Source organism: Gymnogyps californianus, chromosome 1 (genome assembly GCF_018139145.2).
Source record: "Gymnogyps californianus isolate 813 chromosome 1, ASM1813914v2, whole genome shotgun sequence".
Classification (NCBI taxonomy): Eukaryota; Metazoa; Chordata; class Aves; order Accipitriformes; family Cathartidae; genus Gymnogyps; species Gymnogyps californianus.
In genome coordinates, this window is record NC_059471.1 from 37,671,282 (window position 1) to 37,693,903 (window position 22,622).

The 22,622-nt window shown below is 36.7% G+C and overlaps 1 protein-coding gene across 1 annotated transcript in view; it reads right to left on the bottom strand.

The window, feature by feature from the left end:
- The window catches only part of DIAPH3 (diaphanous related formin 3), a 250,366-nt gene that overhangs the window by 112,752 nt on the left and 114,992 nt on the right, over positions 1-22,622 (bottom strand). The window contains exon 21 of the mRNA XM_050905747.1: positions 20,626-20,727. Coding sequence (XP_050761704.1) covers positions 20,626-20,727 — 102 coding nt within the window. The remainder of the gene's footprint in view (positions 1-20,625; positions 20,728-22,622) is intronic.

The following is a 22,622-nucleotide window of genomic DNA, read 5'->3' on the forward strand; positions in this document are numbered from 1 at the left end:
CATCAGGAAGAATCAGTATTAACTCTTTTTCCTCAAACAATTCCCTTAGTAGATTTATATATGTACTACTACTTCTCAGCATATTGAAAATAATATTTTTAAGGTTTGTTCTCCATTCAGCCAGGAAAAATTTAAGACTAGACTAGAAAAAAACTACAAAACTCCATTGAAATTATCCAGATTTTTAATATTTATCCCTACTCAGAGTGTAATAGAGATGATCATTAACATTAAACCATGGAACTAACACAATAAAGTGTAAGCTGCATTGATTTTAAATGGTACCAAACTCAAGATACTACAGAACCAGCAGATGATGCATCATTTATTGACTCTTAGCTTGTCAGACAGGCAGATTCCTGAAACCGAAATAATCAGGTACTTTAGATGACAAAGATGTGTTGCACAAACATGAGCAAGCACATATGCATGAAAGATGCAAAATTTTCATCAGAACCAGTTGAACTACAACAAATTAAGAAGTTCTGTACATAAGTCTTAAGGATGGATGCAGAAGTATGTAACCTGAAAAATCAGCAACAGAAGCACGTGCCAGGAATGCAACAGAAATGCCATTGGGCTTTTTTTTATTATTCTTTTTAAACACTCTGAAATCCATAGTTCATGTACAACGCATGTTGTTGGTACTATTCGTTTACCTGTTTACTAAGGCAATAATTGAGAAGGGAGGAGATGGAGAGTTCCCTTAGCCATATATGGCTTTCTTTGTGACGTGTAGTCTACAAATATATTCAAACTGTAAAATCCATACACCTTATCACAAGAGATGCTAAGAATTTAAGTGTTGCGATGTTGAGAGGCTCATGTTCATGCCCTGTGCTTTTTTATACTCAGCATATAAATACGTAAGTCTACGTATGTCCTTATAGTGGAATCCTGAAAACAGACAATCCAAATAACTAAAAAGGGAAGTTGAAGTAGAAAGCTCAAGAGTGAGTGGACTACACGTCAGAGAACTCAGTGTATGGGTAATGAATTGTTCTATTTTTCAAGTAATAGTCCACAATATTCTCACTATGTGCAAGTCCAAAAGGGAACTGACAACTGAGTTGAGCTATCCAGTAGTAGTTCTCACAGCCCTTTATCCAACAGCCAAGAGGAGTTTTTCTCTCACATATAGCATAAATCATAAGGCACCTGCAAGAGTGTGCCATCTGGTAAACATGTACTTTCACTGTCTGCTTTTTTGATGTCAAGTAAAGGAACATGTCTCAGAAGTTACACTGACATTACATTTTGATCACAGAATGTAATTCATTCTTACCACAAGCTCGTAGAGAAAAACACTGCAAGGGTTCCAGTCTCACAATATACCTTCCTTAAAGGATCAACAGTGCCGAGGCTGTCAGACACATGAAAGTGTTCCCATCCAAAAAGTAAAATATCAGTTACAGTCAAGCCGACTAAAAGAGTAAACTGGAAGGGCATCCCCTGTGGAAAATGTATGGTTTTCATCACCGCAGCATCAGTGAGCTCTACAGAGTGCATAGGTAAAAAGTGTGAATTCCTAACACTTATCTTTAGACTCAGGCACTTGAAAAGCAGAAAAAAATTTTCAGGTAAGAAAGAACTGATACCGTAACAGACCTCTTATCACTTTTAAAGAACAAAAAAGAACACTCTGCTCAATTTGAAATGGGCAGTCAACATGCCCAAATCTTAGTGAAGACCACCAGCATTCTGGAAAGACCAAACATTATTTCTGTGTATGGGAAGTCAATCCACGACAATGAAACAGTATTTTTGTTGAGATGTTTTTATGGCTATGTGGAAATAGTACATCTTTCTTCACCTTTGACACACTCTTTTTCCCACATAAATGATAATAAAGTCAAGAACTGCCAACTCAAAATTAAAATTACTTATGAGAAATCAGAAAGTCTTTATACTTACAATGTGGATATGTGTACATGCAAACAATTGAACTGATGACTTTTCTGCCTTACTAGCACTGATAGAGGGTACGTCCTGCTACTCTATTTCTCCAGCTTGAATTATAAACAGCTTGAATTTGCACCACTGACTCAATTTCTTGAAAATCCAAGATTTTCCTAAAGGATATTCAGGACAGAAGAGAAGGGAGTGTACTGTAAGTGACACAGGGACAACGCGTATCAATTACCTCCTAGCTGCACACAGGTAGCTTTCTCTTGTCTTGTGGATGACAGTGCACTGATATACAGTGCAGAAAATCCCTGGTACTATTTTTGATGGCATTATGTTCAACAAAGATGGACCAGCAGTCTGCAGATCTCAGAAATTGGGACATTCCTTTTGAATACTCCAGAAGTCACCTGTCTTAAGAAATACATCCAAATTGCCAACGGGGGCTACAACACAGCTGTCAAAACACGCTGAGTTTACAGTCTTCATGCTGAAACTCACAGATAGGTATGTTCTACTATGAAAAGAAAGAGATTTTTTTTTTTTTTGTCCTATCCAAAAAACACAATTAGATTTACTGACATCTTGATCAGAATGGAATGCAGAGACAGCTTTTGTTTCTCCAAGTTGAATTTAGACAATGGAACTTTCCTAAAAAGGAATCATCCAAGAGTGGGAAGGTCTGAATTTCCCAAATTCTTCTATTTTTAGCAGACCTAACAGATGTCAGAAAAGCTATTTTCATTAAAAGGTACATATGGAGCAGATGCCACTAGACTGAAAAGCTTTCCCCATGGGTAATCAAGTCAAGAGTTTAATATAGGTAAAAATCCTCTGTAAAACCTCTAATTCAGCCAGATAGTAAAAATAAATAAATTTATACCAGAAGTCAAGGGCAGAAGTCATTGAGGAATTTAAAATAGAATACTATAATATCAAACCAAGTGGAGAAAAGTTTCTAAAAGTAAAACGGATCTAGCTGTATTCCAGGTGGAAAAATCTGATCAGCTTAGTTCTAAAATAAATGCCTCATCATCTCTCTGGCTACTACCAGGAATCCACCTCCTAATGAAAAGTAAGTCTACAATATTACTTTGACTCTCCCAACATACAGGCCATGAAGGTACAGACAGATGATCAAGGTCGGGATTGGAATGTCTGAAAACCATGACAGCAGGCTTAGTACTTTCCATCAGGTTGAACCACCACAGTAACTTCAACAAAAATGTGGAATTTGATGCTACTTAATTATTTAAGAGCAGTAAGTAATTATACAGAGCAGTAAGACCACAATAGCAGCTAATTATGATGTCTTTGACGTGACAGACATGACTCGTTTCAAAAAAGCTCAGATCTCTAGCACATTCATATTTAGTATAGTCTTCTCTACTGACCCAACAAGGTGTTCAAGTTAATCTCCTAAACAGGGAGGTATGTGTCTATGATGATGACAGTACTGGTAAGGAAAAAGCATTCCACTGTAGATCTTCTGTAGTCCTGTCAATAGAGAATTCAATAATGACTGCGGAATTTTTATCCATATGGTTATTGAGTGTATTTGGAACCACAGACAAGCTGTGGCAAAAACAGTCTGACGTGAAGTGTCACATAAGTGAATGCTGTGGAAGACAGCTTGCATATCTTGAAGAAAGTTCCCCAGTTCTACAAAATGATCACAGGGAAAGTAAATTCTAAAGCACTTGGGCTCCATAGGAGCTCCATTGAGCTCTAAAGTCTAAAGCTGGAACAGCTGAAATATCTGCATAGTAATTTGAACCTCTAGGGATATAAGAGGTACTGACCAGCCTCAAGATTCTTTCAGCACAACTGCCCTACATTAGCCAGTCATTTCAATGCTTCGCTCAATTTAGGTGGCTAAATTCCAAGAAACCCTTGAAATCACTGAGAGTCAAAATGGCAGGATCATGTACTGATCATGGTCCTTACTCAAAACAGAAGTGTTTTTCTTAAGATGTTCAAATCACAACATGAATATTAGAAGATTGTTTACATTTCTAGTGAAGCAAAAGCATCAAGTCAGATTCAGGACAGGCTCTTGACACATTTAGAGGAATCTGCAGAGTGAATGGCTGGAGGCAAAAGATGAGGACCCTTCAGACAAACAACCTTACTGATCTGAAGTTTTAGAGATATCTGCCAAGCAGAAAACTGAAAGAGAGAGCCTATGTGTGTGCTACAAGAAACAACCACCAACCACTTCCAGCCACCTGAATTAACATCAGACAACAATAAGACAATTTTTTTTAACCTATTCTTTAGATTAGCTACCCAAAATAGTTTTACCAGAACTGAACAGGGATAAGTGTGAGACCTGCTGGTACTGAATCTTTTACAGGAACATTCCTCTAGGATTCAGCATCACAGTCTTTCAGTGATACAGAGGAAGTAACATAATCCAATCCAATCCAATGGCAATTGCAAACACTCAGATCAGTGCAGATCATGATGGCCACTTTCAGAAGATATTTCTGGAGCCTGGTTCTCCATCCTATCCAGGTTCAAGGTTTGAAAGATATCAACATTACAGGAGTTAACGATGTTCTCCCTCTAAACAACATAAGTAACTTGACTGTAATTTGTCATAAAGATTTTTTAACTGTCACAGATGGCATATAATAGCAAGTTAATCTTTGGCAACACTCCTGGAAAGGCTGGAATTACTGACAGAGAACACTGACAAGGCAGAGCAGCAGATACACGACTTCTAGAAGTCAACAAAGAAGGTAAGGTTTACAGACAGAAATTAACACAATCAAAACATCTCACAGCACAGACACACCTCACCACTTCAGGATTTTAACCAAACTGAAATGTCCCTAGGTATGGCTGTGCTCAAGCACCAAGTATTAGGAAAGGCAGAGTACACCTCTGCAGATATAGTGATAGTATGATATTTTCCAGACAACAGTGAAAAACATTAATACATTCTGAGTTATCCTCAATGAGGACATACAGGTGAAACCATCAGCAGAATATGGAATTGATCATTTTAAGTGTCTGCTGAATTATTTAAGACAAACTAGCCTTCATCAGGCCTCACTCTAATCGTCAATTTACTCTAGTGAAATCTTTTCCTTTGGTACGAACTCATTAAAAACACATCCATCAACGAACAAGCTGTGAAGCCACACGAGGATTGCTTGCCAAATTCTATTTGGGTTAGCTATCAGTGTATTTCACAAGGTCTGGGCATTAATTATTTCTGAAACAATATTTCATAATTCCCTCAATTTTATCTTTGAGTAAATAAAAGTGATCAAGGAAAAATCTGTTTCTTTTTTTTTTTTCACTCCCAGACAATATGGGAATGTATTTCCAAATATCTCAAGCTCCAATGTCTCAAGGAGCTATCACACGGGGCTCCTAAGAGACTATTCTCAGGTGTGAGACTGCTAGTACAGTTGTCTACACCCGAGGTCAAACGTCCACTAATAGCATCCTGACAAGTATTAGCAACTTTTTACATAAAAAGTGTTTATAAATAACACCAAAACTATGATTTTTTTTTTTTAAATTGAATTGCATTTACGGATTTAAAACCATATTAATAAATTCAGTATGTCCAGGACTATTTTATATCACCACGGATTACAGGCACTGACGAGTTTACTTGCTTACTACTGGATTCAGCTCCCTCCGTGCAGCATAACCAAATCAGAACTACTTTTGGGAATGGTTCCTGGTGCAACAGACAGTTAACAAATGTTGTCACAGAGAGGCCTGAAGCCTTAGCATTGTTCTGTGGGCAAGAGAGTGGGGAACTATAGTTACAGAACATTCTTAGCTGTAGCAGCAAGAAAGCCTAACCTATCATAACAACATGCAACTCTAAAGAATCAATTATATTTTGAGTATTCTGGTACTCAACTATATAAACTGCATCCCCAAATAACTTGGGGAGGGTGGGGGCAAAGATCTGGAGCCACCTGATATGGCACCAAACATTGCCATGCACCTCCGTGCCTCCAAAAAATGCCCTGAGATGTCAGGCCCAAGAGGTGCAGGGATACCTGCTAGACACTCAAGTTCTGAACAGCTGGAACATGCTTGTACCCAGCTTCCCTATGACGTACTGCTCTACCTTGCCCATGATGTGCTGCTCTGTCTTCCACATGATGACAAAGGGAAGACATGCTTTGTAACCATTATAACTTGCCCTAATAAACCTATCTGCATCTGTCTTATTCTTAAGTCCTCAGCTATCTTGACTGGATGCTCAGCTCGTGAGATCACAGAATCATAGAAAGGTTCAGGTTGGAAGGGACCTTAAAGATCATCTAGTTCCAACCTCCCTGCCATGGGCAGGGACACCTTCCATTAGACCAGGTTGCTCAAAGCCCCATCCAACCTGGCCTTGAACACTTCCAGGGAGGGGGCATCCACAACCTCTCTGGGCAACCTGGTCCAGTGCCTTACCACCCTCCCAGGGAAGAATTTCTTCCTTATATCTAATTTATATCTACCCTCTTTCAGTTTAAAGCCATTACCCCTTCTCCTGTCACTACATGCCCTTGTAAAAAGTCCCTCTCCAGCTTTCCTGTAGGCCCCCTTTAGGTACTGGAAGGCTGCTACAAGGTCTCCCTGGAGCCTTCTCTTCTCCAGGCTGAACAACCCCAACTCTCTCAGCCTGTCTTCATAGGAGAGGTGCTCCAGCCCCCTGATCATCTTCGTGGCCCTCCTCTGGACTTGCTCCAACAGGTCCATGTCCTTCTTACGCTGGGGGCCCCAAAGCTGAACGCAGCACTCCAGGTGGGGTCTCACAAGAGCGGAGTAGAGGGGGAGAATCACCTCCCTCGACCTGCTGGCCACGCTTCTTTTGATGCGGCCCAGGATGCGATTGGCTTTCTGGGCTGCGAGTACACACTGCTAGGTCATGTTGAGCTTCTTGTCAACCCACACCCTCAAGTCCTTCTTTGCAGGGCTGCTCTCAATCCACTCATCCCCCAGCCTGTATTTGTACTTGGGATTGCCCCGATCCAGGTATAGGACCTTGCACTTGGCCTTGTTGAACCTCATGAGGTTCACATGAGCCCACCTCTCAAGCCTGTCAAGGTCCCTCTGGATGGCATCCCTTCTCTCCAGCATGTCGACCGCACCACACAGCTTGGTGTCGTCAGCAAACTTGCTGAGGGTGCACTCAATCCCACTGTCCCTGTCTCCAACAAAGATGTAAAACAGTGCCAGTCCCAATACTGACCCCTGAGGAACGCCACTCGTCACTGCTCTCCACTTGGACATCGAGCCGTTGACTGCAACTCTGGGTTGCTATTTCCCAAACTGTGGCCTGAGATTGTTTGGGAAAGTGAAACTCTGCCCAGGCCAAAAGCATACCCGTGTCTATTCTAACAAATTAGCACTATGGACAATTAAGGTTCAATGTCCAAAAGCATTCTCCAGTGGTTTTTAGTTGATTAGTATAGACACAGCCTTAAAATGTCATCTAGTGATTTATCATCCCCACAACTGCTAAAAATAGTGGGATACAAGATGGTTCAGCAAGTTGCTTTCAAAATATTGAATAATATTCAAAACCAATACAAAAATTGATGAGAACTGAATTTGGATGGTTTTGGTCACTATTATTCCCTGAACGATTTTAGTACAAAAAAAGGAAAGGCCACCAAGGACATGAAGGACTGCATATGCGAAACAACACTTATAGATCAAAAAGAAAAAAGGACTTCAGGACCTCATACAAAATGTAAAAGCTATGCGGATTCTCTGAATCATCACCTGCAACAAGCTATTTTAATCAACCATTATTTTGCTTCCTCTCAAACACAAACATATTGAAAAGTAAGAAAAAAACCAAATCCATGCAACATTTGCCTCAAGTATTTTCAGCACAAAACAGTAATGCAGATAAATTCAGTAAATCTTTGTCATTCCAGAGTCTCTTTTTCCGAATTTAAAATTATAACTTGTGTGCACAAAACCTGAGGTAAGCATAACTCAAAAAATGGGATATCATTCTGTGTAACCAATTCCTTACCATTAATCCCCTAATAAAATCCACCTTACCTGTTTGAGACAAATTTCCAGGTGGCTTGCTTAGTAAAGGCAGAGATCAGATAATTATGCTATGACCTAGGCTTTAACTGAGATTTGTGATATGATATCCTAGGTATAAAGTGTTTATTTTCATCAGAAAGGTGTTCTTAAAAATATGTAATTAACTAGTGATATCATACTAATTGCAATTTTTATATGCCATAAGCTATCCGAAACACTACTGTGTTTGGACATTTTGGTTAGTGTACCTATAGAATAAGCAGGGAAACATCCTTCACTCCATTCTGCTTTCCTATGGGAGAATCAACTATTTCTGTCACCCAAAAAGGGTGCCGGCTTGTAAAAGATGTCTGATTACAGCCTCCGTAGTCTCCCTAGTCAGTCAATTCCATTGTTTTGTTATTCCCAGTATTAGAAAAATATTCTCATTATCTAACCTGCATCTTTTTTATCAAAAATGTAATCTCTTACAGATTACAGAAATGTAATCTCTTACACTTAAAAATGTAAGCCTATTACACACTGGCATACCAACCATCAGTATTCACAATAAATTATTCCCTTCCTTTTTCCATTTTTCCTACACGTATTTTGAGAGAACACTGTGCCTTAGTCTTAAGTTAAAGAATTTACAAACAACATTTCTTCATATCACATGTTCCTATAGCTATCATCATTAGTCGTCTCTGGAGTCTCTGTTTTGGTCCACACATTTATAACTGAATATAAATGTTGGTATAAACACCTATAAAGGTGTTTATAAACACCTCTAAACTGAATGTAATATTCTAGCTGGGGCTTCAGCAGTGGTGAACAGAGGAAAATTCAGAAGTTTTACAGGCTGTAGTTGTACTTCTACATTTCAGTTTCATGTACATTTATTGGCTGCAAAATGAGGACGCAACTGATTCGTGTCTGACTTCCGATCCATTACAACCCACTGTTCTTTATCAGAACTGCTCTGATAACTATAGACTTTAACTCTACAATCACTGCCACTTAAATCTTGAGTCACTGAAGTTCCTAAAATATTTTTCACTCTCATTAAGCAACCTATACTTGTCAAAAACTCTTTAGTAAAAAGAGGTACTCAGCAAAAAAGGAAATTATTCAAGGGTCAGTCATAACAGAGCAACGTAACAAGAGAATGGTTACTGTAATCTAAATTATGATGCTTCCAACACAAAGAAAGCATAGTGTATCCAACCACCCTCTGCAAAAAAAAAGTACTGTTTGAAATGTAAGTTATGTCAACATATCTGAAATACTTAAGATGTGTATTTATCATTCCCAGATTCTTTCAAACACCATATTTACTCCACAAATAAAAAGTAGAGTTGTCTGTCAACAAGTTCTTTTTCAAGTGCATGTTTCTTGCTGAACAGATTTTCAGAAGTGAGTAAAAAGAGTTCAACGTTGTCTTTTTCTCAGTAGCACTTCCTGCCTACAGGAAAGCCTTTTTTACTCTGGCTACATCATTAGGTCGATGTGATTTCTTCCTGCTGTATCATTTTTTAACAGAAATATTAAGGTTGGTACGAACAGAAACATGTGCATGTAAGCAGCAGAAGACACAGCAGCACAAGGGTCAACAGAATGAGCTGTATTTCTTCTCAGGACATCATTCCTAGCAGGTTGCAGTGGCAAGTTGAATATGAGTCAACAGTGTGGCCTGGCAGCCAAAAGGGCCAACCGTGTCCTGGGGTGCATTAAGCACAGCATAGCTAGCTGGTCAAGGGAGGTGACTGTCCCACTCTACACTGCACTGGTGCGGCCACACCTCAAGTACTGGTGGAATTTTGGGCACCTCAACATAAGAACGACATCAAACTATTACGGTGTGTCCGGAGGAGGGTGACCAAGACGGTGAAAGGTCTCGAGGGCAAGACTTACAAGGAGCAGCTGAGGTCACTTGGTCTGTTGAGCTTAGAAAAGAGAAGGCTGAGGGGTGACCTCATTGCAGTCAACGACTTCCTCAAGGGGGGGCAGCAGAGGGGGAGGTGCTGATCTCTCTGGTGACCAGCAATAGGACACGAGGAAATGGAATGAAGCTGTGCCAGGGGAAGTTCAGACTGGACATAAGGAAAACATTCTTCATTGAGAGGGTGGCTGGTCACTGGAACAGGCTCCCCAGGGAAGTGGTCATGGCACCAAGCCTGTCAGAGTTCAAGGAGCGTCTGGACGATGCTCTTAGTCATATGGTTTAGTTTTAGGTAGTCCTGCGAGGAGCAGGGAGTTGGACTGGATGATCCTTATGGGTCCCTTCCAACTCAAGATATTCTATGATTATTCCTTTTCTTATTAGCCCACCAGCAAACTGTAAGCATGTATTTTAAACATAGATTCCAAACAAGGGAAAGAAAACAGTGGGCAGCAACCTGGCCAAGATTTACAAGAAGTTGAAGTTAGGAGATCCTGAGACAGACAACCTCATGGCAACTGATGACTTCTGATCATACAAAAGAACGCTCAAAAAAGCTTGCTGTCACCAATCAAGAACCACCACAGAGACATAATATGGTGTTGAGAGAGTCCCTTGTCCTCTGTGCTGCACATCTGCAATCCTGGCCAGACTGCTTGGACATGCACATGGTGGTGCTCAGAAGAATGTGGGTATGACAGCACAAGTGAATTAAATCTAGACGAGACCAAGCAGGTAAAAATCAATTCACATCAAGATTTCGTAAGTAAAAATCACTTTTTCTTCTCCATAAAATCTCAAACGGAAAGGTTTTTTTCTTATGCTCATTTTTCCATGCAAATCTGAAACTTAAAAGCTTTAGGTTACTGTAAACTTCTCTTTTGTATTTATCCTTCAACTTAGAAGAAAGTTCAGAAAGTTTACTTCAAACAAGCAAGCAATAAGATGCCCTTATCAGTTCCTTCATGACCCTTACAATTTTAATAGCTCAGAAAAAAACCCTCAGACTCAGATCTAATTAATACAAATGAACAATAGAAGATAAGCTTTAGTACTTGAATATTTTACATTCAAAAAGCACTGAAAAAAATGTTGACTCACACATCTATATTACAGCTTTATTAAAAACAATTATAATGAACAATGGTTTATTTTTCAACTCTCCAGCAGTCTCCCAAATAAGCACACATTATTTCTTTTCTCACACTATATTTCTTAAAAGGCCCTAACCTTGCTTGCCTGCAATTAATATCACTGTATTATCGGATCACATTCTTAATTATGCTGTATTTGAGCAAGTGATCTCCATTACTACTTTTTGTTCTTATTTTCAAAGTCCTACACAACTGTTAACCATAACTCAGAATAGTATTTAACTTGGACTTACTATTTATTTACAAGATAATCTGTCGTTAAAAAAGGTTCATAAGAGGAGTTCTTGAAAAAGTACTCTACAAGTCATGTTTCCCAATAAACCAGCTGATCTAGAAACTTTTAGCTTCTGCTTTCTGCAACATACTACATTTTTCTTTTATTTTGTCATCCCTAAGTTCTTTTCCTGTGAGGTTGAATTGCACCTCCCTGGTCCAAATCCCTTTATTTCACCTGTTCTTTTTACTTAAGATTACTCATGGTGGTGTTTCTCCTTTTAAGTTTCTCTCAAGAGAATATCTAAATGAACATTATTTTTTCTAAAGTTATCAGTATCTTCACTTGGCAGCCAAATGGGGGCTTTAGATGGCCTAAGCAAGAGATAAGAAAAGCAGGGCTGTCCCCAGGTGAGTCAACAGCGGACTCATGCCAGAACACTGTCAGTGCCTAGAGTACAAAGAAAAAACACTAATGGAGTGGAACTGAAGCAATGTTAGATGTTAGCTTAGCTCACATAGCCAGAGAAAGGCCCTGTTGCTCCTGGAAAGCCACACAATACCCTGAGAGTTATACTAAGAGGGAAAAAACAAACAAATAAAAAACAACTGACCAACCACAGAGCTAAAACAGCTATGCATATTGGTTTCTGTCTCAGCTGTAACTGGACACATATTGCATGGCCATCAATGTTCAAGACAGACATCGTGCTATGCCACCCAGGCAAAACCATTAAAGTCAAAAGGAAGCTGAAACTCGAGATGACCAAATAACAGCTAGAACAGGGGACAATATAATTATGTGCAAGTCAATATGAGAAACTCTTCACCTTCTGGCAGGAAATTGTCCAGTATTTCACAGAACTATGACAGAAAACAGAGGCAGTGAAGCTGTCAGGGCTTCAATAAAAGGACACAGTAACAGGGCTGATAAATACACTCAAGGCTAGTAGGCCTCAGTCTTTGGAAGAAGCAATTGAGAATTTCATACACTGACAGCACCACTTTGTACAATGCAGTTTTGAAAGAGACCAACCTTTAAGAATTTCACACAATCAAGGTAAGGAACTCTTACCACCTAGAGAGTGAGAAGGAAATCGAAATATTTAAAAAATGTAGAAAATTAGTTTATGTGAGGAAGATAGAAGGACAAAAACCAGCAATGAGCTCATCATCAACAGTGGAATACAAGGAAAAGATAAACCATCAATGCTGTAACAGGGATGAAGATAAGTAAGAACGTAGCTAAACTTATATTTGGATAAGAGTCATTGGATATATCGACACAGCAGAGTGAATGTCTAAATGACAGGTGAGATGTATTCTAAAGAATATGCAATGGACCGAGTTTTGAAGTAAAAAATTCAGAAAGAAGTTTCTGCAAGCATGAATGGTGATAACAGTACATGGCCAAGTGTTTCTACTTGTCAAAAAAATTGAGGAGATAAATATTTGGCAAAGACAGACAAACTAAATGCCAAACTGTTTGCATTAAGAAGAAAAAAAAAAAGAGTTAAAAATTTTAAATCTGGCTGACAACAGAATCTAAGATCATCAAAAAAGTGAAGATGACAAAAAGTAAAAGAAAAGCAACTGCTATATGAATCAATGGACATAAGTGTCAAATATTAGGTCTTTCAGACAGAAAAATACTGCAGATGGTTAAAGCATGAGACTTGTCCTACCGAAAATTTCTTTTGTTTGTATGACAAAGACTGAGGAGGAATTACCTTACGCTCCTCTAACAGTGCAGGAAATTCTTTATACACATGCCTAATCCTCTTTTACAAACCTTTTGCAAAAAAAGGTATATAGCACAGTTCAGCACAAAAAGTGCAGTCAGATAAATATTAGTTTTGTAGCTAACATACAACTGCCCAGGCCTGATTTAGAAATGTCAAACAAAAAATGTGAGATTAAAAAAAGGTTTTATTTGTAACAATTATTTCCAAAATCCAGTTATTTATTTCAGAAGTCTCAATCGTTACTTAGTAAAAATATCTTCTTAAACTGAGATAAATCACCATTTAGTCAATACTTCTTATTTTTCTTCTAAAAAAAAAATTCTAAACTATTGCTTGACATTCCAATATTTATTTCTAACTTATTATTTCTGTGATTTCAACTCTTCTTTCACTAGAATACTCAAACTTATAAGATACATGATGTGAGTTTAATTATCACATTCTTACAATATTCAAAACCTTACCAGTGGTTTCCAATTCACTCCTTGACTGTGAGGACCAAAAAAAAGGAAGAACCACAGACAAATTAAAAAAGGAATGCAACAGTTCTCCAGTGTTTTGTCATCTTGTTTGTGTGGTAGAAATGTATTTAATCAGTATACTTCAAGAACTCAATTTCTTCTTTGCCCAATAAATTTTAGCAAAACAGTTCACTGTTTCAGTGCCTTTATGGCACTGAAGACTCAAAGAAATAGGCTACATTGTATGCCTTAGATATAATGCAATCTTCTAAGACTGGATAAGATTACGTAAGAACAAAAGCCTTTAGAGAAAGATGTCTGAAATGCAAAGCAACATTGTTGATGGGAAACACATTGGGTTTTGTTTCAGATGAAAGGCAAATATACACCTGTGCTCAGCAGCAAGGCTTGAACTGTGGTATGGCAATAGTTTGTCAATGAAAATCTATTAAACAGATTACTGTATCAGTCATGATTAATAAATCTAACTAGTAACTATTATATCAACTTCACTGAAAACAAATAAGATCAACATTACTAAATGATCTATTCCTTAAACATTGTTTATTTGATATGATGACAGAGACTACACCCAAAATTAGAAAAAAATATTCTGTAAATCAATACTTTTTTTCTCAGTAGGAAAGAACTACCTGCAACGCAAATCAACACTGCTAAATGTTTTAAGTCCTAAAGCAACACAATACTTATACTGCCCATTGGAGAAAGCACCAGGAAAAAAATAAAAAAATAAATAAAAAAAAAAATCAAACAAAACAACCTTCTGTCAACAGTCACCCACCAAGATGTTCATCTAGCTGAAAGCCCATTCATCTCAGATGGGTCTCACATTGCAAGTGTGCTGTCATATGACTAATAATTTCTAAACACAAAGATAATCTTCATCATTAACATGTTTTATAGAATATATTCCCCAGTATCAGTCATAATCAATGAAACCTCCAAGAAAATATGAAGGTTAAATTACTTTAGGAGGAAGTTTATTGCACTGAGTAAAACCAAGTACAAAACAAGAACTACAGTAAAACAAAATGCAATTGAACATTTAAATTTCAGCAAGCACAAGCATACTTCATCAAGAATTTGAGCAACAAAATACAGCATTCAAAACAACATCAGCTTAAGATAATACTACGAACTTAAGTTTAAGTGCTTAATAAGATGAACAGATTTAATACAGTTTTCATAAAATAGTTCATGGATGCGCACAGCCATGTGTGCATGAAGCCAAAAAAACCCACCAAAAACCAAACTCCACAGTAATAGGTGATAATATCTATGTTCTGAGACATCAGCCTGGAGTAAGTGAAAGAAAGAACATACAGGAAAATAAAGTAGTTTATCTAATGAAAACCTAAAGTCTGGAAGAGAAGATAAGGATAATAAAGGATTTATTTTATACTTACTGCTGAATGAACAGAAAACATAAAAGTGCAAAATAACTTAAAAAGTAGAGGATAATTGCAGAAACCACAAAAGCAACCCATAGAGTCACTACAAAAAAGAAAAACCAAAACCACAAGCCACACTCATGAAGGGAACCTGAACCGTTTAGAGTCATGCCCTCAATGTCTTTAAGCCAACAACAAAAGTTAATTAACTTTGGTCGCAGTAAAACGTAAATACTGTAATAGTCACAGCATGCCAGTATCTCAGTAAGTGTCTAGCTGTTTCTTTCAGAGTACCAAATCTTGACTTTGCATTCAAAGCCAGAAGGATAAAAGAAGGTTTCCATTATAAATTTTTTTATTATCACACAAGTAGTAATTATCAGTTTATTCAATACTTACGCTTTTCCTTGGGAGTCAAATAGTTTAGTCGTTTCCTTAATCACAACTTTAGAGCAAATTAACACAGGATCGCTGAATTCGCTGAAATACCATAACTACAAGACACTACTCACCCAGAAGATAAACCCGAAAGTCTTGTATCGGTGTTTAGGTTTGATTCTCCTCATTTGAAAAGAATAGCAAAAAATGAGGCATAAAACAGCAATTTTAAGAAACAAAACGCAACACCAGCTATACTGAGAAGATTTATATTTGTATCAACAGTGGTTCTTAACGAAATGAGTAGAAGTTCTCAGCCTGCTCCCCAGCCAAAATAAAACAAAAGATACAAGATAGACTGACGGAGATCGAAGAACTTCGATGAAAAGCAAATGCATAAGATTCCATATTCAAAGAGTGAAAAAAGTGACTTATTCAAAACTTCCCCCCTTCAAGAGAAATGAAAAATGTTTCATATTAAAAACTGGTTGTAGCTTGTTCTCTGAAGTCAGCTCTACTAGATGCATAAAAGGTATGACACTAGAAAAATTGTGCCTAATGAGGGGGTTTGGTTGTTTGTGTTTTTGTTGTGGTGTTTGGGTTTTTTTGTTTGTTTGTTTTTTATGTGCTTTGCATGGAAAACTAGGAAAAGCACACACTTGCACTGTTCAATGGTAATCTGGTTCTTCCTTCAGAAAAGAAACTCCACCAACTGTTGAGATATAGGTACTCTTAACGCAACATTTTTCTGAGTTATCACATTGCCTCAATTTTTTAAGACAAACTTATCAAATCAGTTGGGCCACATCCAACAAAACTTGACCTATAGTGCTACTGGTATAGCTCTTCTAATCAGACTGACAGTCCTATCTAACTGAATAGGTATGTCTGAAAGAAATAACTAATAGTTAAAAGCGTCTATCAATAATGTTGCATCTTGTCAATTGATACAAGTCAATCAATATCTTAGAACAGATCACTTCAAATTTATTTATACTTGAATACTATCAGATTTCAAAAAACACAGCAAAAGGACAGTGGAATAAAATTAATTATTGCTTAAGATTTAAGAAAATTGTGAATTAACTTGCAAGGGTGCTTTAAAAATATATCCTCGTTTACAAAATAACACATAGGTAGTGCTGCAAGGAGAGTAATTAAAGGATTAATGTGACTGAACTAAGTAACACAAATGTGTGTAAGAGTGTGTTCAGATATTTTATTACTCATAACAATACATGCAGCAGAAGAGAGTTAGACCATAGAATACTATATTGATACCGGGAAGGTTCGCTGGTTATTAAGCAGACAGCTTTTTGCTTACCAACTAAAGTACCTTTTTAGACAAAACTGATCAGGATAGCCAATTCTATAGTTGTACAATAGTGAGGATACTGTTAGCATTACAGAGACAATAATATGGTATTAAACCCACTGCCAATAAATGCTCAAATACTACAGAAATCTTTCTGAATGAATTAAAATTAGAGATTATTCTTTAAAATATAAAATCACACTTGTTATGATGGTCTGATGACAGCAAAAATTAAAAAATAAACATTTTTTCCCCATGAAGCAAGTTTCTTTCCAGAAGACATCTTATATTAAGTATCAGAGGGCTCCTGATCAGTTGGAAGATGTTGACACATTAAATTTCAAATTTATTACTGTTGTTAGTATGTCTAATTGTAGTAAGTCTGACATTTTTACACAGCAAAAGACAGACTTGTCAGTTGGGTGAGGCTCAAATATGAAATAAAAACAGCAAAGCAAGCTTTAACCTATGTGGAATTAATTTTTAAATGTCTTATTTTTTACTTTAATATCAAGAATAAACATTGATTGAAAAATATGTTTGCTACTTAACTTTGTATTTTACTAATTCAATTCAAATGCATAACTTTGCATGTAACTGTCCTATGTAAGTACTTCCCCAACGAGACAGTTACATACATATTATTGTTGGAATGATTTGGCATGGTCAAATAGGCGTCTGCTCCTCAGCCAGTCCAGTTCATGGTCAAATTTACTGGTGTAAATCCACCTTTACTGGCACTTTGCCATAATTTGTCAGACTCAAATGAAGCTGCTGAAGTTTAGACATGTGCTTATCTCAGTCATCCTGGCAGACATAGTTTGAAACAAGGTTATCAGGGAGAAGCATCGTGCTCAGTCTACTTTACTCAGCATAGGACACTTGAATTTTTCTCAGTAAGACTGATATGTATGAACCTCTCCTCTACATCAACAATCTACCCTTTCAGTTTTCTAATATTAAATTTTTTGGAAACCCATGAACTTTTAATATTATTGAACAAAAGTGCAGCTCAATTCCAGAATCGACTCTTTTTTTTTTTTAAAAAAGAAAAACTAACGTTTGATGTTTACATAAAACTTAAACATAAAAAGCAAAAATGTTTACATAAAAAGGGTCCAATTCTGACAAGCACAGAAAGACTTGTCATCTGTGGCACCAAACAGCACAAGAAGAAAAAAAACAAACAAACAAATAAAAAAAAAAAAAACCAGAAAATGGAGCTCAACAAAGTATTTGTAAAATATTCCATTACTAGCTTTCTCCTCTTTTCCTGTGTTGCTTATCATAGTGTCATGTAAATCTCTGGGTCAGCCAGATTTATATTAAAATACTATGTTAGAGATAAAAATGCAAGAGATTGTTTTGTTTGCTTTATCATACTCACTCTTCCTAACTAGGTGTTTTTTCCCCCTTCCTTTTGTCCTTTATCAACTCCTCTCTAAACATTTCAACTTCTAGATCAAATGAGCCAGGAACTCTACCAACAGCTTTTGTTCATTACATAAGGGAATTTTATTCCTAGGGCACCACCATCTCATATACTGATTGAAATATGGGCCTATGGAGAAACATATTCTTAGGATATGCATGTATTACAATATATTACTTAAATTTTGAACATGTGAGACTCCAGACTAAACCTAGTACATCTGATTTCTAGTTTCATCAGATTCTTTACTGGCATTGAAGATGAAGACTTATTTCAAGAACAAGGAAGAAGTTTGGAGAATCTAACACAGCTGTTTCACCCTACAGGATTTGAAGAAATTTGTGGAGGGAAGATGAAAGCAAGAGGAAGGAGCTAACTCTTACATCAGATAAAAAGCCTCCCATACCATAGATATGGCTATATATTCCAAGGATGTCCAATTAGCATCTACTGTATATCAGTTGCAGTATTAGTCCATGTTCAAGAAACAGAAATAATATGCAAGTGAGAAAACAAAAACGTTCAAAGCCTAGAACCATGGAAAATCTAAAGAGAATTTGACAAGTCAGAAGGTACAATTTAAGTCAATGTAAATTATTTTTAAAAATTATTAAAGTGATCCTTTGAGGGTTTGGGGTTTTTTTTTTGGTTGTGGTTTGTGGTTTTGCTTTTTTTTTTTTTTTTTTTTTTAAGAGCTATTAATATATTGATGCATCTTAACTTTACGTTGATTACCACAACTGAGTAAATAAATGTAGAAACTCTCATTTATAAAATTACAGATTTAAACCAAAATTTCCACCTGGAGAACTGATTCAAACATAATCATCATTATCACAGCCTCCTCCCAATTCTCACCACCAAAAGGTTAAATTCTGTTGGTCATGGTAGATTTAACTGCTAACCTGTTCCTCTCTTTCTAAAGCTCTGTAATATAAACTAGGCTGAAAACAAACCTAAAACTTACCGTTGTGAAACTGCTGCTATTTTCTGAATTGAATAAACAAATATAACAAAACAAGTGAAAAAGTAACAATTTCTCTGACTTTAGACCTTTTGTGTTCTTTGCAAGCAACACAGGTGCTGAAAGCATTGGTTTCACATCTCATAAAACAACAAAGTATGTTTTGACTGGATATTTTTTGTTGAGGGAGGATACTGCTTTTAAAGGATCTCAGAGACCTATTCAATGACCTTTTGAGATAAGTGGTGATAATTTAATCAAATAAAGTAAGGTTAAGATAGGGATGAACTATAAATAGATCCCCTGAATGTCTGATAAAACCTCAACAAGAAATAAAAAGCAAAAGATTTCATTAGCTCTTGTAACTAAGAAATTTGGACTAAGAGAGATTGATAATCTGGCTTCAATCAGAAAACTACATATGACAATCTTGGAAAATAAACAAAAGTGTCAAAAACAGTGGTGTTCCTCTTTTTTTTCTTGCTCCCAGAGTGTAGTTAGAAGACTCCCAAGAACACAGAAACCAGCATTACATTAGATGTACAATGACTGTTATTCTTGTTAAAGATGGATCAAAAATGAACAGTGGCATCGGTTTTCACCAAAAGCACCACTTCAGAACTAGTTTTGTTTTACAAGTACCTATACTCAAAGAAGACTGCCTATGTCACACCTGTAACTGGCACCAATTCAATGCAGTGGTGTTTTCTGACCAGACCAACGTTCTTCAGTTGATTCAGAATAGTGATCACTGCTCTTATATCCTATACCTGTACTCCAGCTGTTCCAATATTTAAGTACAGGTGTTTGACATCCACACAGATAACTACCAATAGCAAGTGCCTACTGTTACAAAGACATGATACTCCTTTTCCTGAAGCCCACAGATACAACTAAAAGAATTATTCCCTCCCGGGGAAATCCTCCCAGATGAAGCTAACAATGACCATCTTCGCTTGAAGACTTACATAGATATATGCACCCAGGAAAAGAACTAGCCTTATTCTGTGTTTGTCTGGATGAAATTGTTAACAATTATAAGCTATATAGAAATTATATCCAAACTATATTTCCACAAAAAGCATCAACTGCCAGCACTGAACTAGCAGTATTTTTTTTTCTCTCTTCCAGTCTTCCTTTGTTAATTCAGCCTGGGAGATATTATAAACGTATCTTCCCGCTGGGAATGGAAAAAGTAACTACAACTACTCTTGACAGAACATACTATAATACATAGGAGGAAGGAGGCAGAATAGGTTAACATGATGATAACTACAGTATTTTCTTCTCATTTACATAGAGAATAGAGAGAAAAACATCTGTGTAGAAAACTTCACTGAAGAAGTTAAGATTTATTGATGCAAACAAAAGTACAGCCAAACTATTTTAGCTATGGGAATCCAAAAATAGCTCTGTAACTCCTAGTGAAACTTTGCCACAGAAAATACCACTGATTTTTTTTTTTTTTTTTTTTTTTTTTTAATTCCAACAGTAATGTTCCAACAATCAGGCCTTCCACATCCATGGATATGTCCACTAAAAGTCCAATTAAAAGGCAGCACTTGTACTCTTCTCCTAGTCTGGAGCCTCTTCACATTTAGGAAGAAGCAGCTGGTATTGTTTCTATAATATTATATTAAAACTGTATTTCAGGAAAGGACAAAATAAAAGTGATAACAAAACAGAACTCACCACAACTCCAAACTGCTCCGGCTCAGACAAATTATTATACTCGCTCTTGAACTTGGACAATGCATTCAATTGTTCTTGTTCAGGAAGATGTTTTATTAAATTCTATCAAGAAAAATAAAATAGGCTTAAAAATCTCAGATTGTATGTTGCTTGTATTATTGTAGGCAAATGGTATTACACATGCATCATTACCATATACTCCAAATACAAGACTCCTCCCTGAAGACAGCAGAATATAAATAGGCAACACAAATTAACGTAACTGAGAGTGTAAAAAGCAAGTGATTCAATACTGCTAAGCTAGCATCTTTTGCTGATTCTACAAACATTTCTGTAGTCTTTTTTTAAACACCATTTTTAAAGAAACAATATGCTTGATAGGCACTATGCAAACAGAACACTAAGAAGCAAACACAACAAGAATTTCAAGTGCAACATATCCATCTAAACAATGGCAAGAATTATTAATGCTAGACAAAAAGTATTTTGAAAATGGATAATTTATTTTCTACTATTTCAAAACAAAAGCTTAAAACCATTACACACTACTTAGCCTGAAAACCTGCCAAAGTAGGAATTCAGATGTGGGACAGCTTGAGCTGAATTCAGGAGTCCATATGAGGAGCTTGGGCACTTACACAAGTGAATGTCTTGTGAACACAGGTAAGGGAATCTAAACATGTCACCTTCATCTGATCACCTGAAGAATCCTCAGACTCCCTGGAGCTTCCTGAACACTCAGACACCTATATTTATGTATAGACACTTACATTTAGGCACCTGAATCCCACTCTAATTACAATCAGCTAGGTTGGCTAAAAACGGCTATTCTGAAAGTAGAGAGCTTCTCAAACATTTAATTATGGTATATAATTTCAGTCAGCAGCTCAGTTCTGTCCCTTCCCAAGATGACTACTATAACTACTAGGCAATAATCAGGGTCCCTCTAACCAGCTCTCTTTCTCAGCTTATGACTCTTGTGTTCCTGGTTACACAGTGGCTAAGCTTCCATCATAGTAAGAAAACAAGAGAGAGATTGTGTTCTTTCTTAAGACACTCCCTGGTCTACTGGTAAAATCACTCTTCTGAACAGAAATAAAGATTCAATCCTTCTAACTCTGAATCAGGTCTAGCAAACACAGCTACCCCACTACCTACTACTATATTTCAAGAAAGGATTAGAAACACTAACTCTAGCATTTCCCCATTACTCGACGGAAAAGGTAGACATTTTGGTTAAGTCAAAATCTGTTTTATTACTCTGCAAGTCAATAGCTTTGGTGATATACAATCAACAGAAAATAATTTACTTAAGTTAGTGAATGCGATTTCCATCTGAAAGTCTTAAAAAAAACCCTAATTCTATCCACAAAAGATCCTAATTTCTTCTTCTACAGGAAATTCAGCCAGTTAGGATATACAAATTATTTCTCTGGGGCCGAGAGATAAAAAGTCATAGCTATGCTTTGCTTAACATACTTCCCTAATTTAAGAAGAAAGAATTCAACTCTTTAACTAGTACCACAAAAATATCCCTAAACCAGTAGTCAACTCAGTGGCTCTATGCTATCTTCAGAACCTGTATTAGCTAGTTCAAAGCTAGCTCCAGGTGTTTATTCAAGTTGCAATAGCACCCTTGGATCGCAGTATAGCTATTCCTCTTGTTAAAGACTGAAAATACTAGATTTGTAACTAAAGAACAGATGTATCCAAAGTGTTAAAGTTTTTTAAAAGCAGCTTGAATATTTTGTTTAATACTACTTAATTTTTTATAACTCAATTTCTTCACTTTTGTAACAATTGTCATTTTATGGTAGTTAAGCCTTTTTTCTAATGGATAAAAAGACCTAGGCAGTTCTTTATCACTGTTTTGTTTTAGTGTAAAACTAGTTACTATTTTAAGAACTGAAAACCTACTTTGATTCTAAGGACTATGGTAAGTAATTTGTTTTACAATATTTTGTCATATCCAAAGTAAGGATTAAGTAGTTTATCAA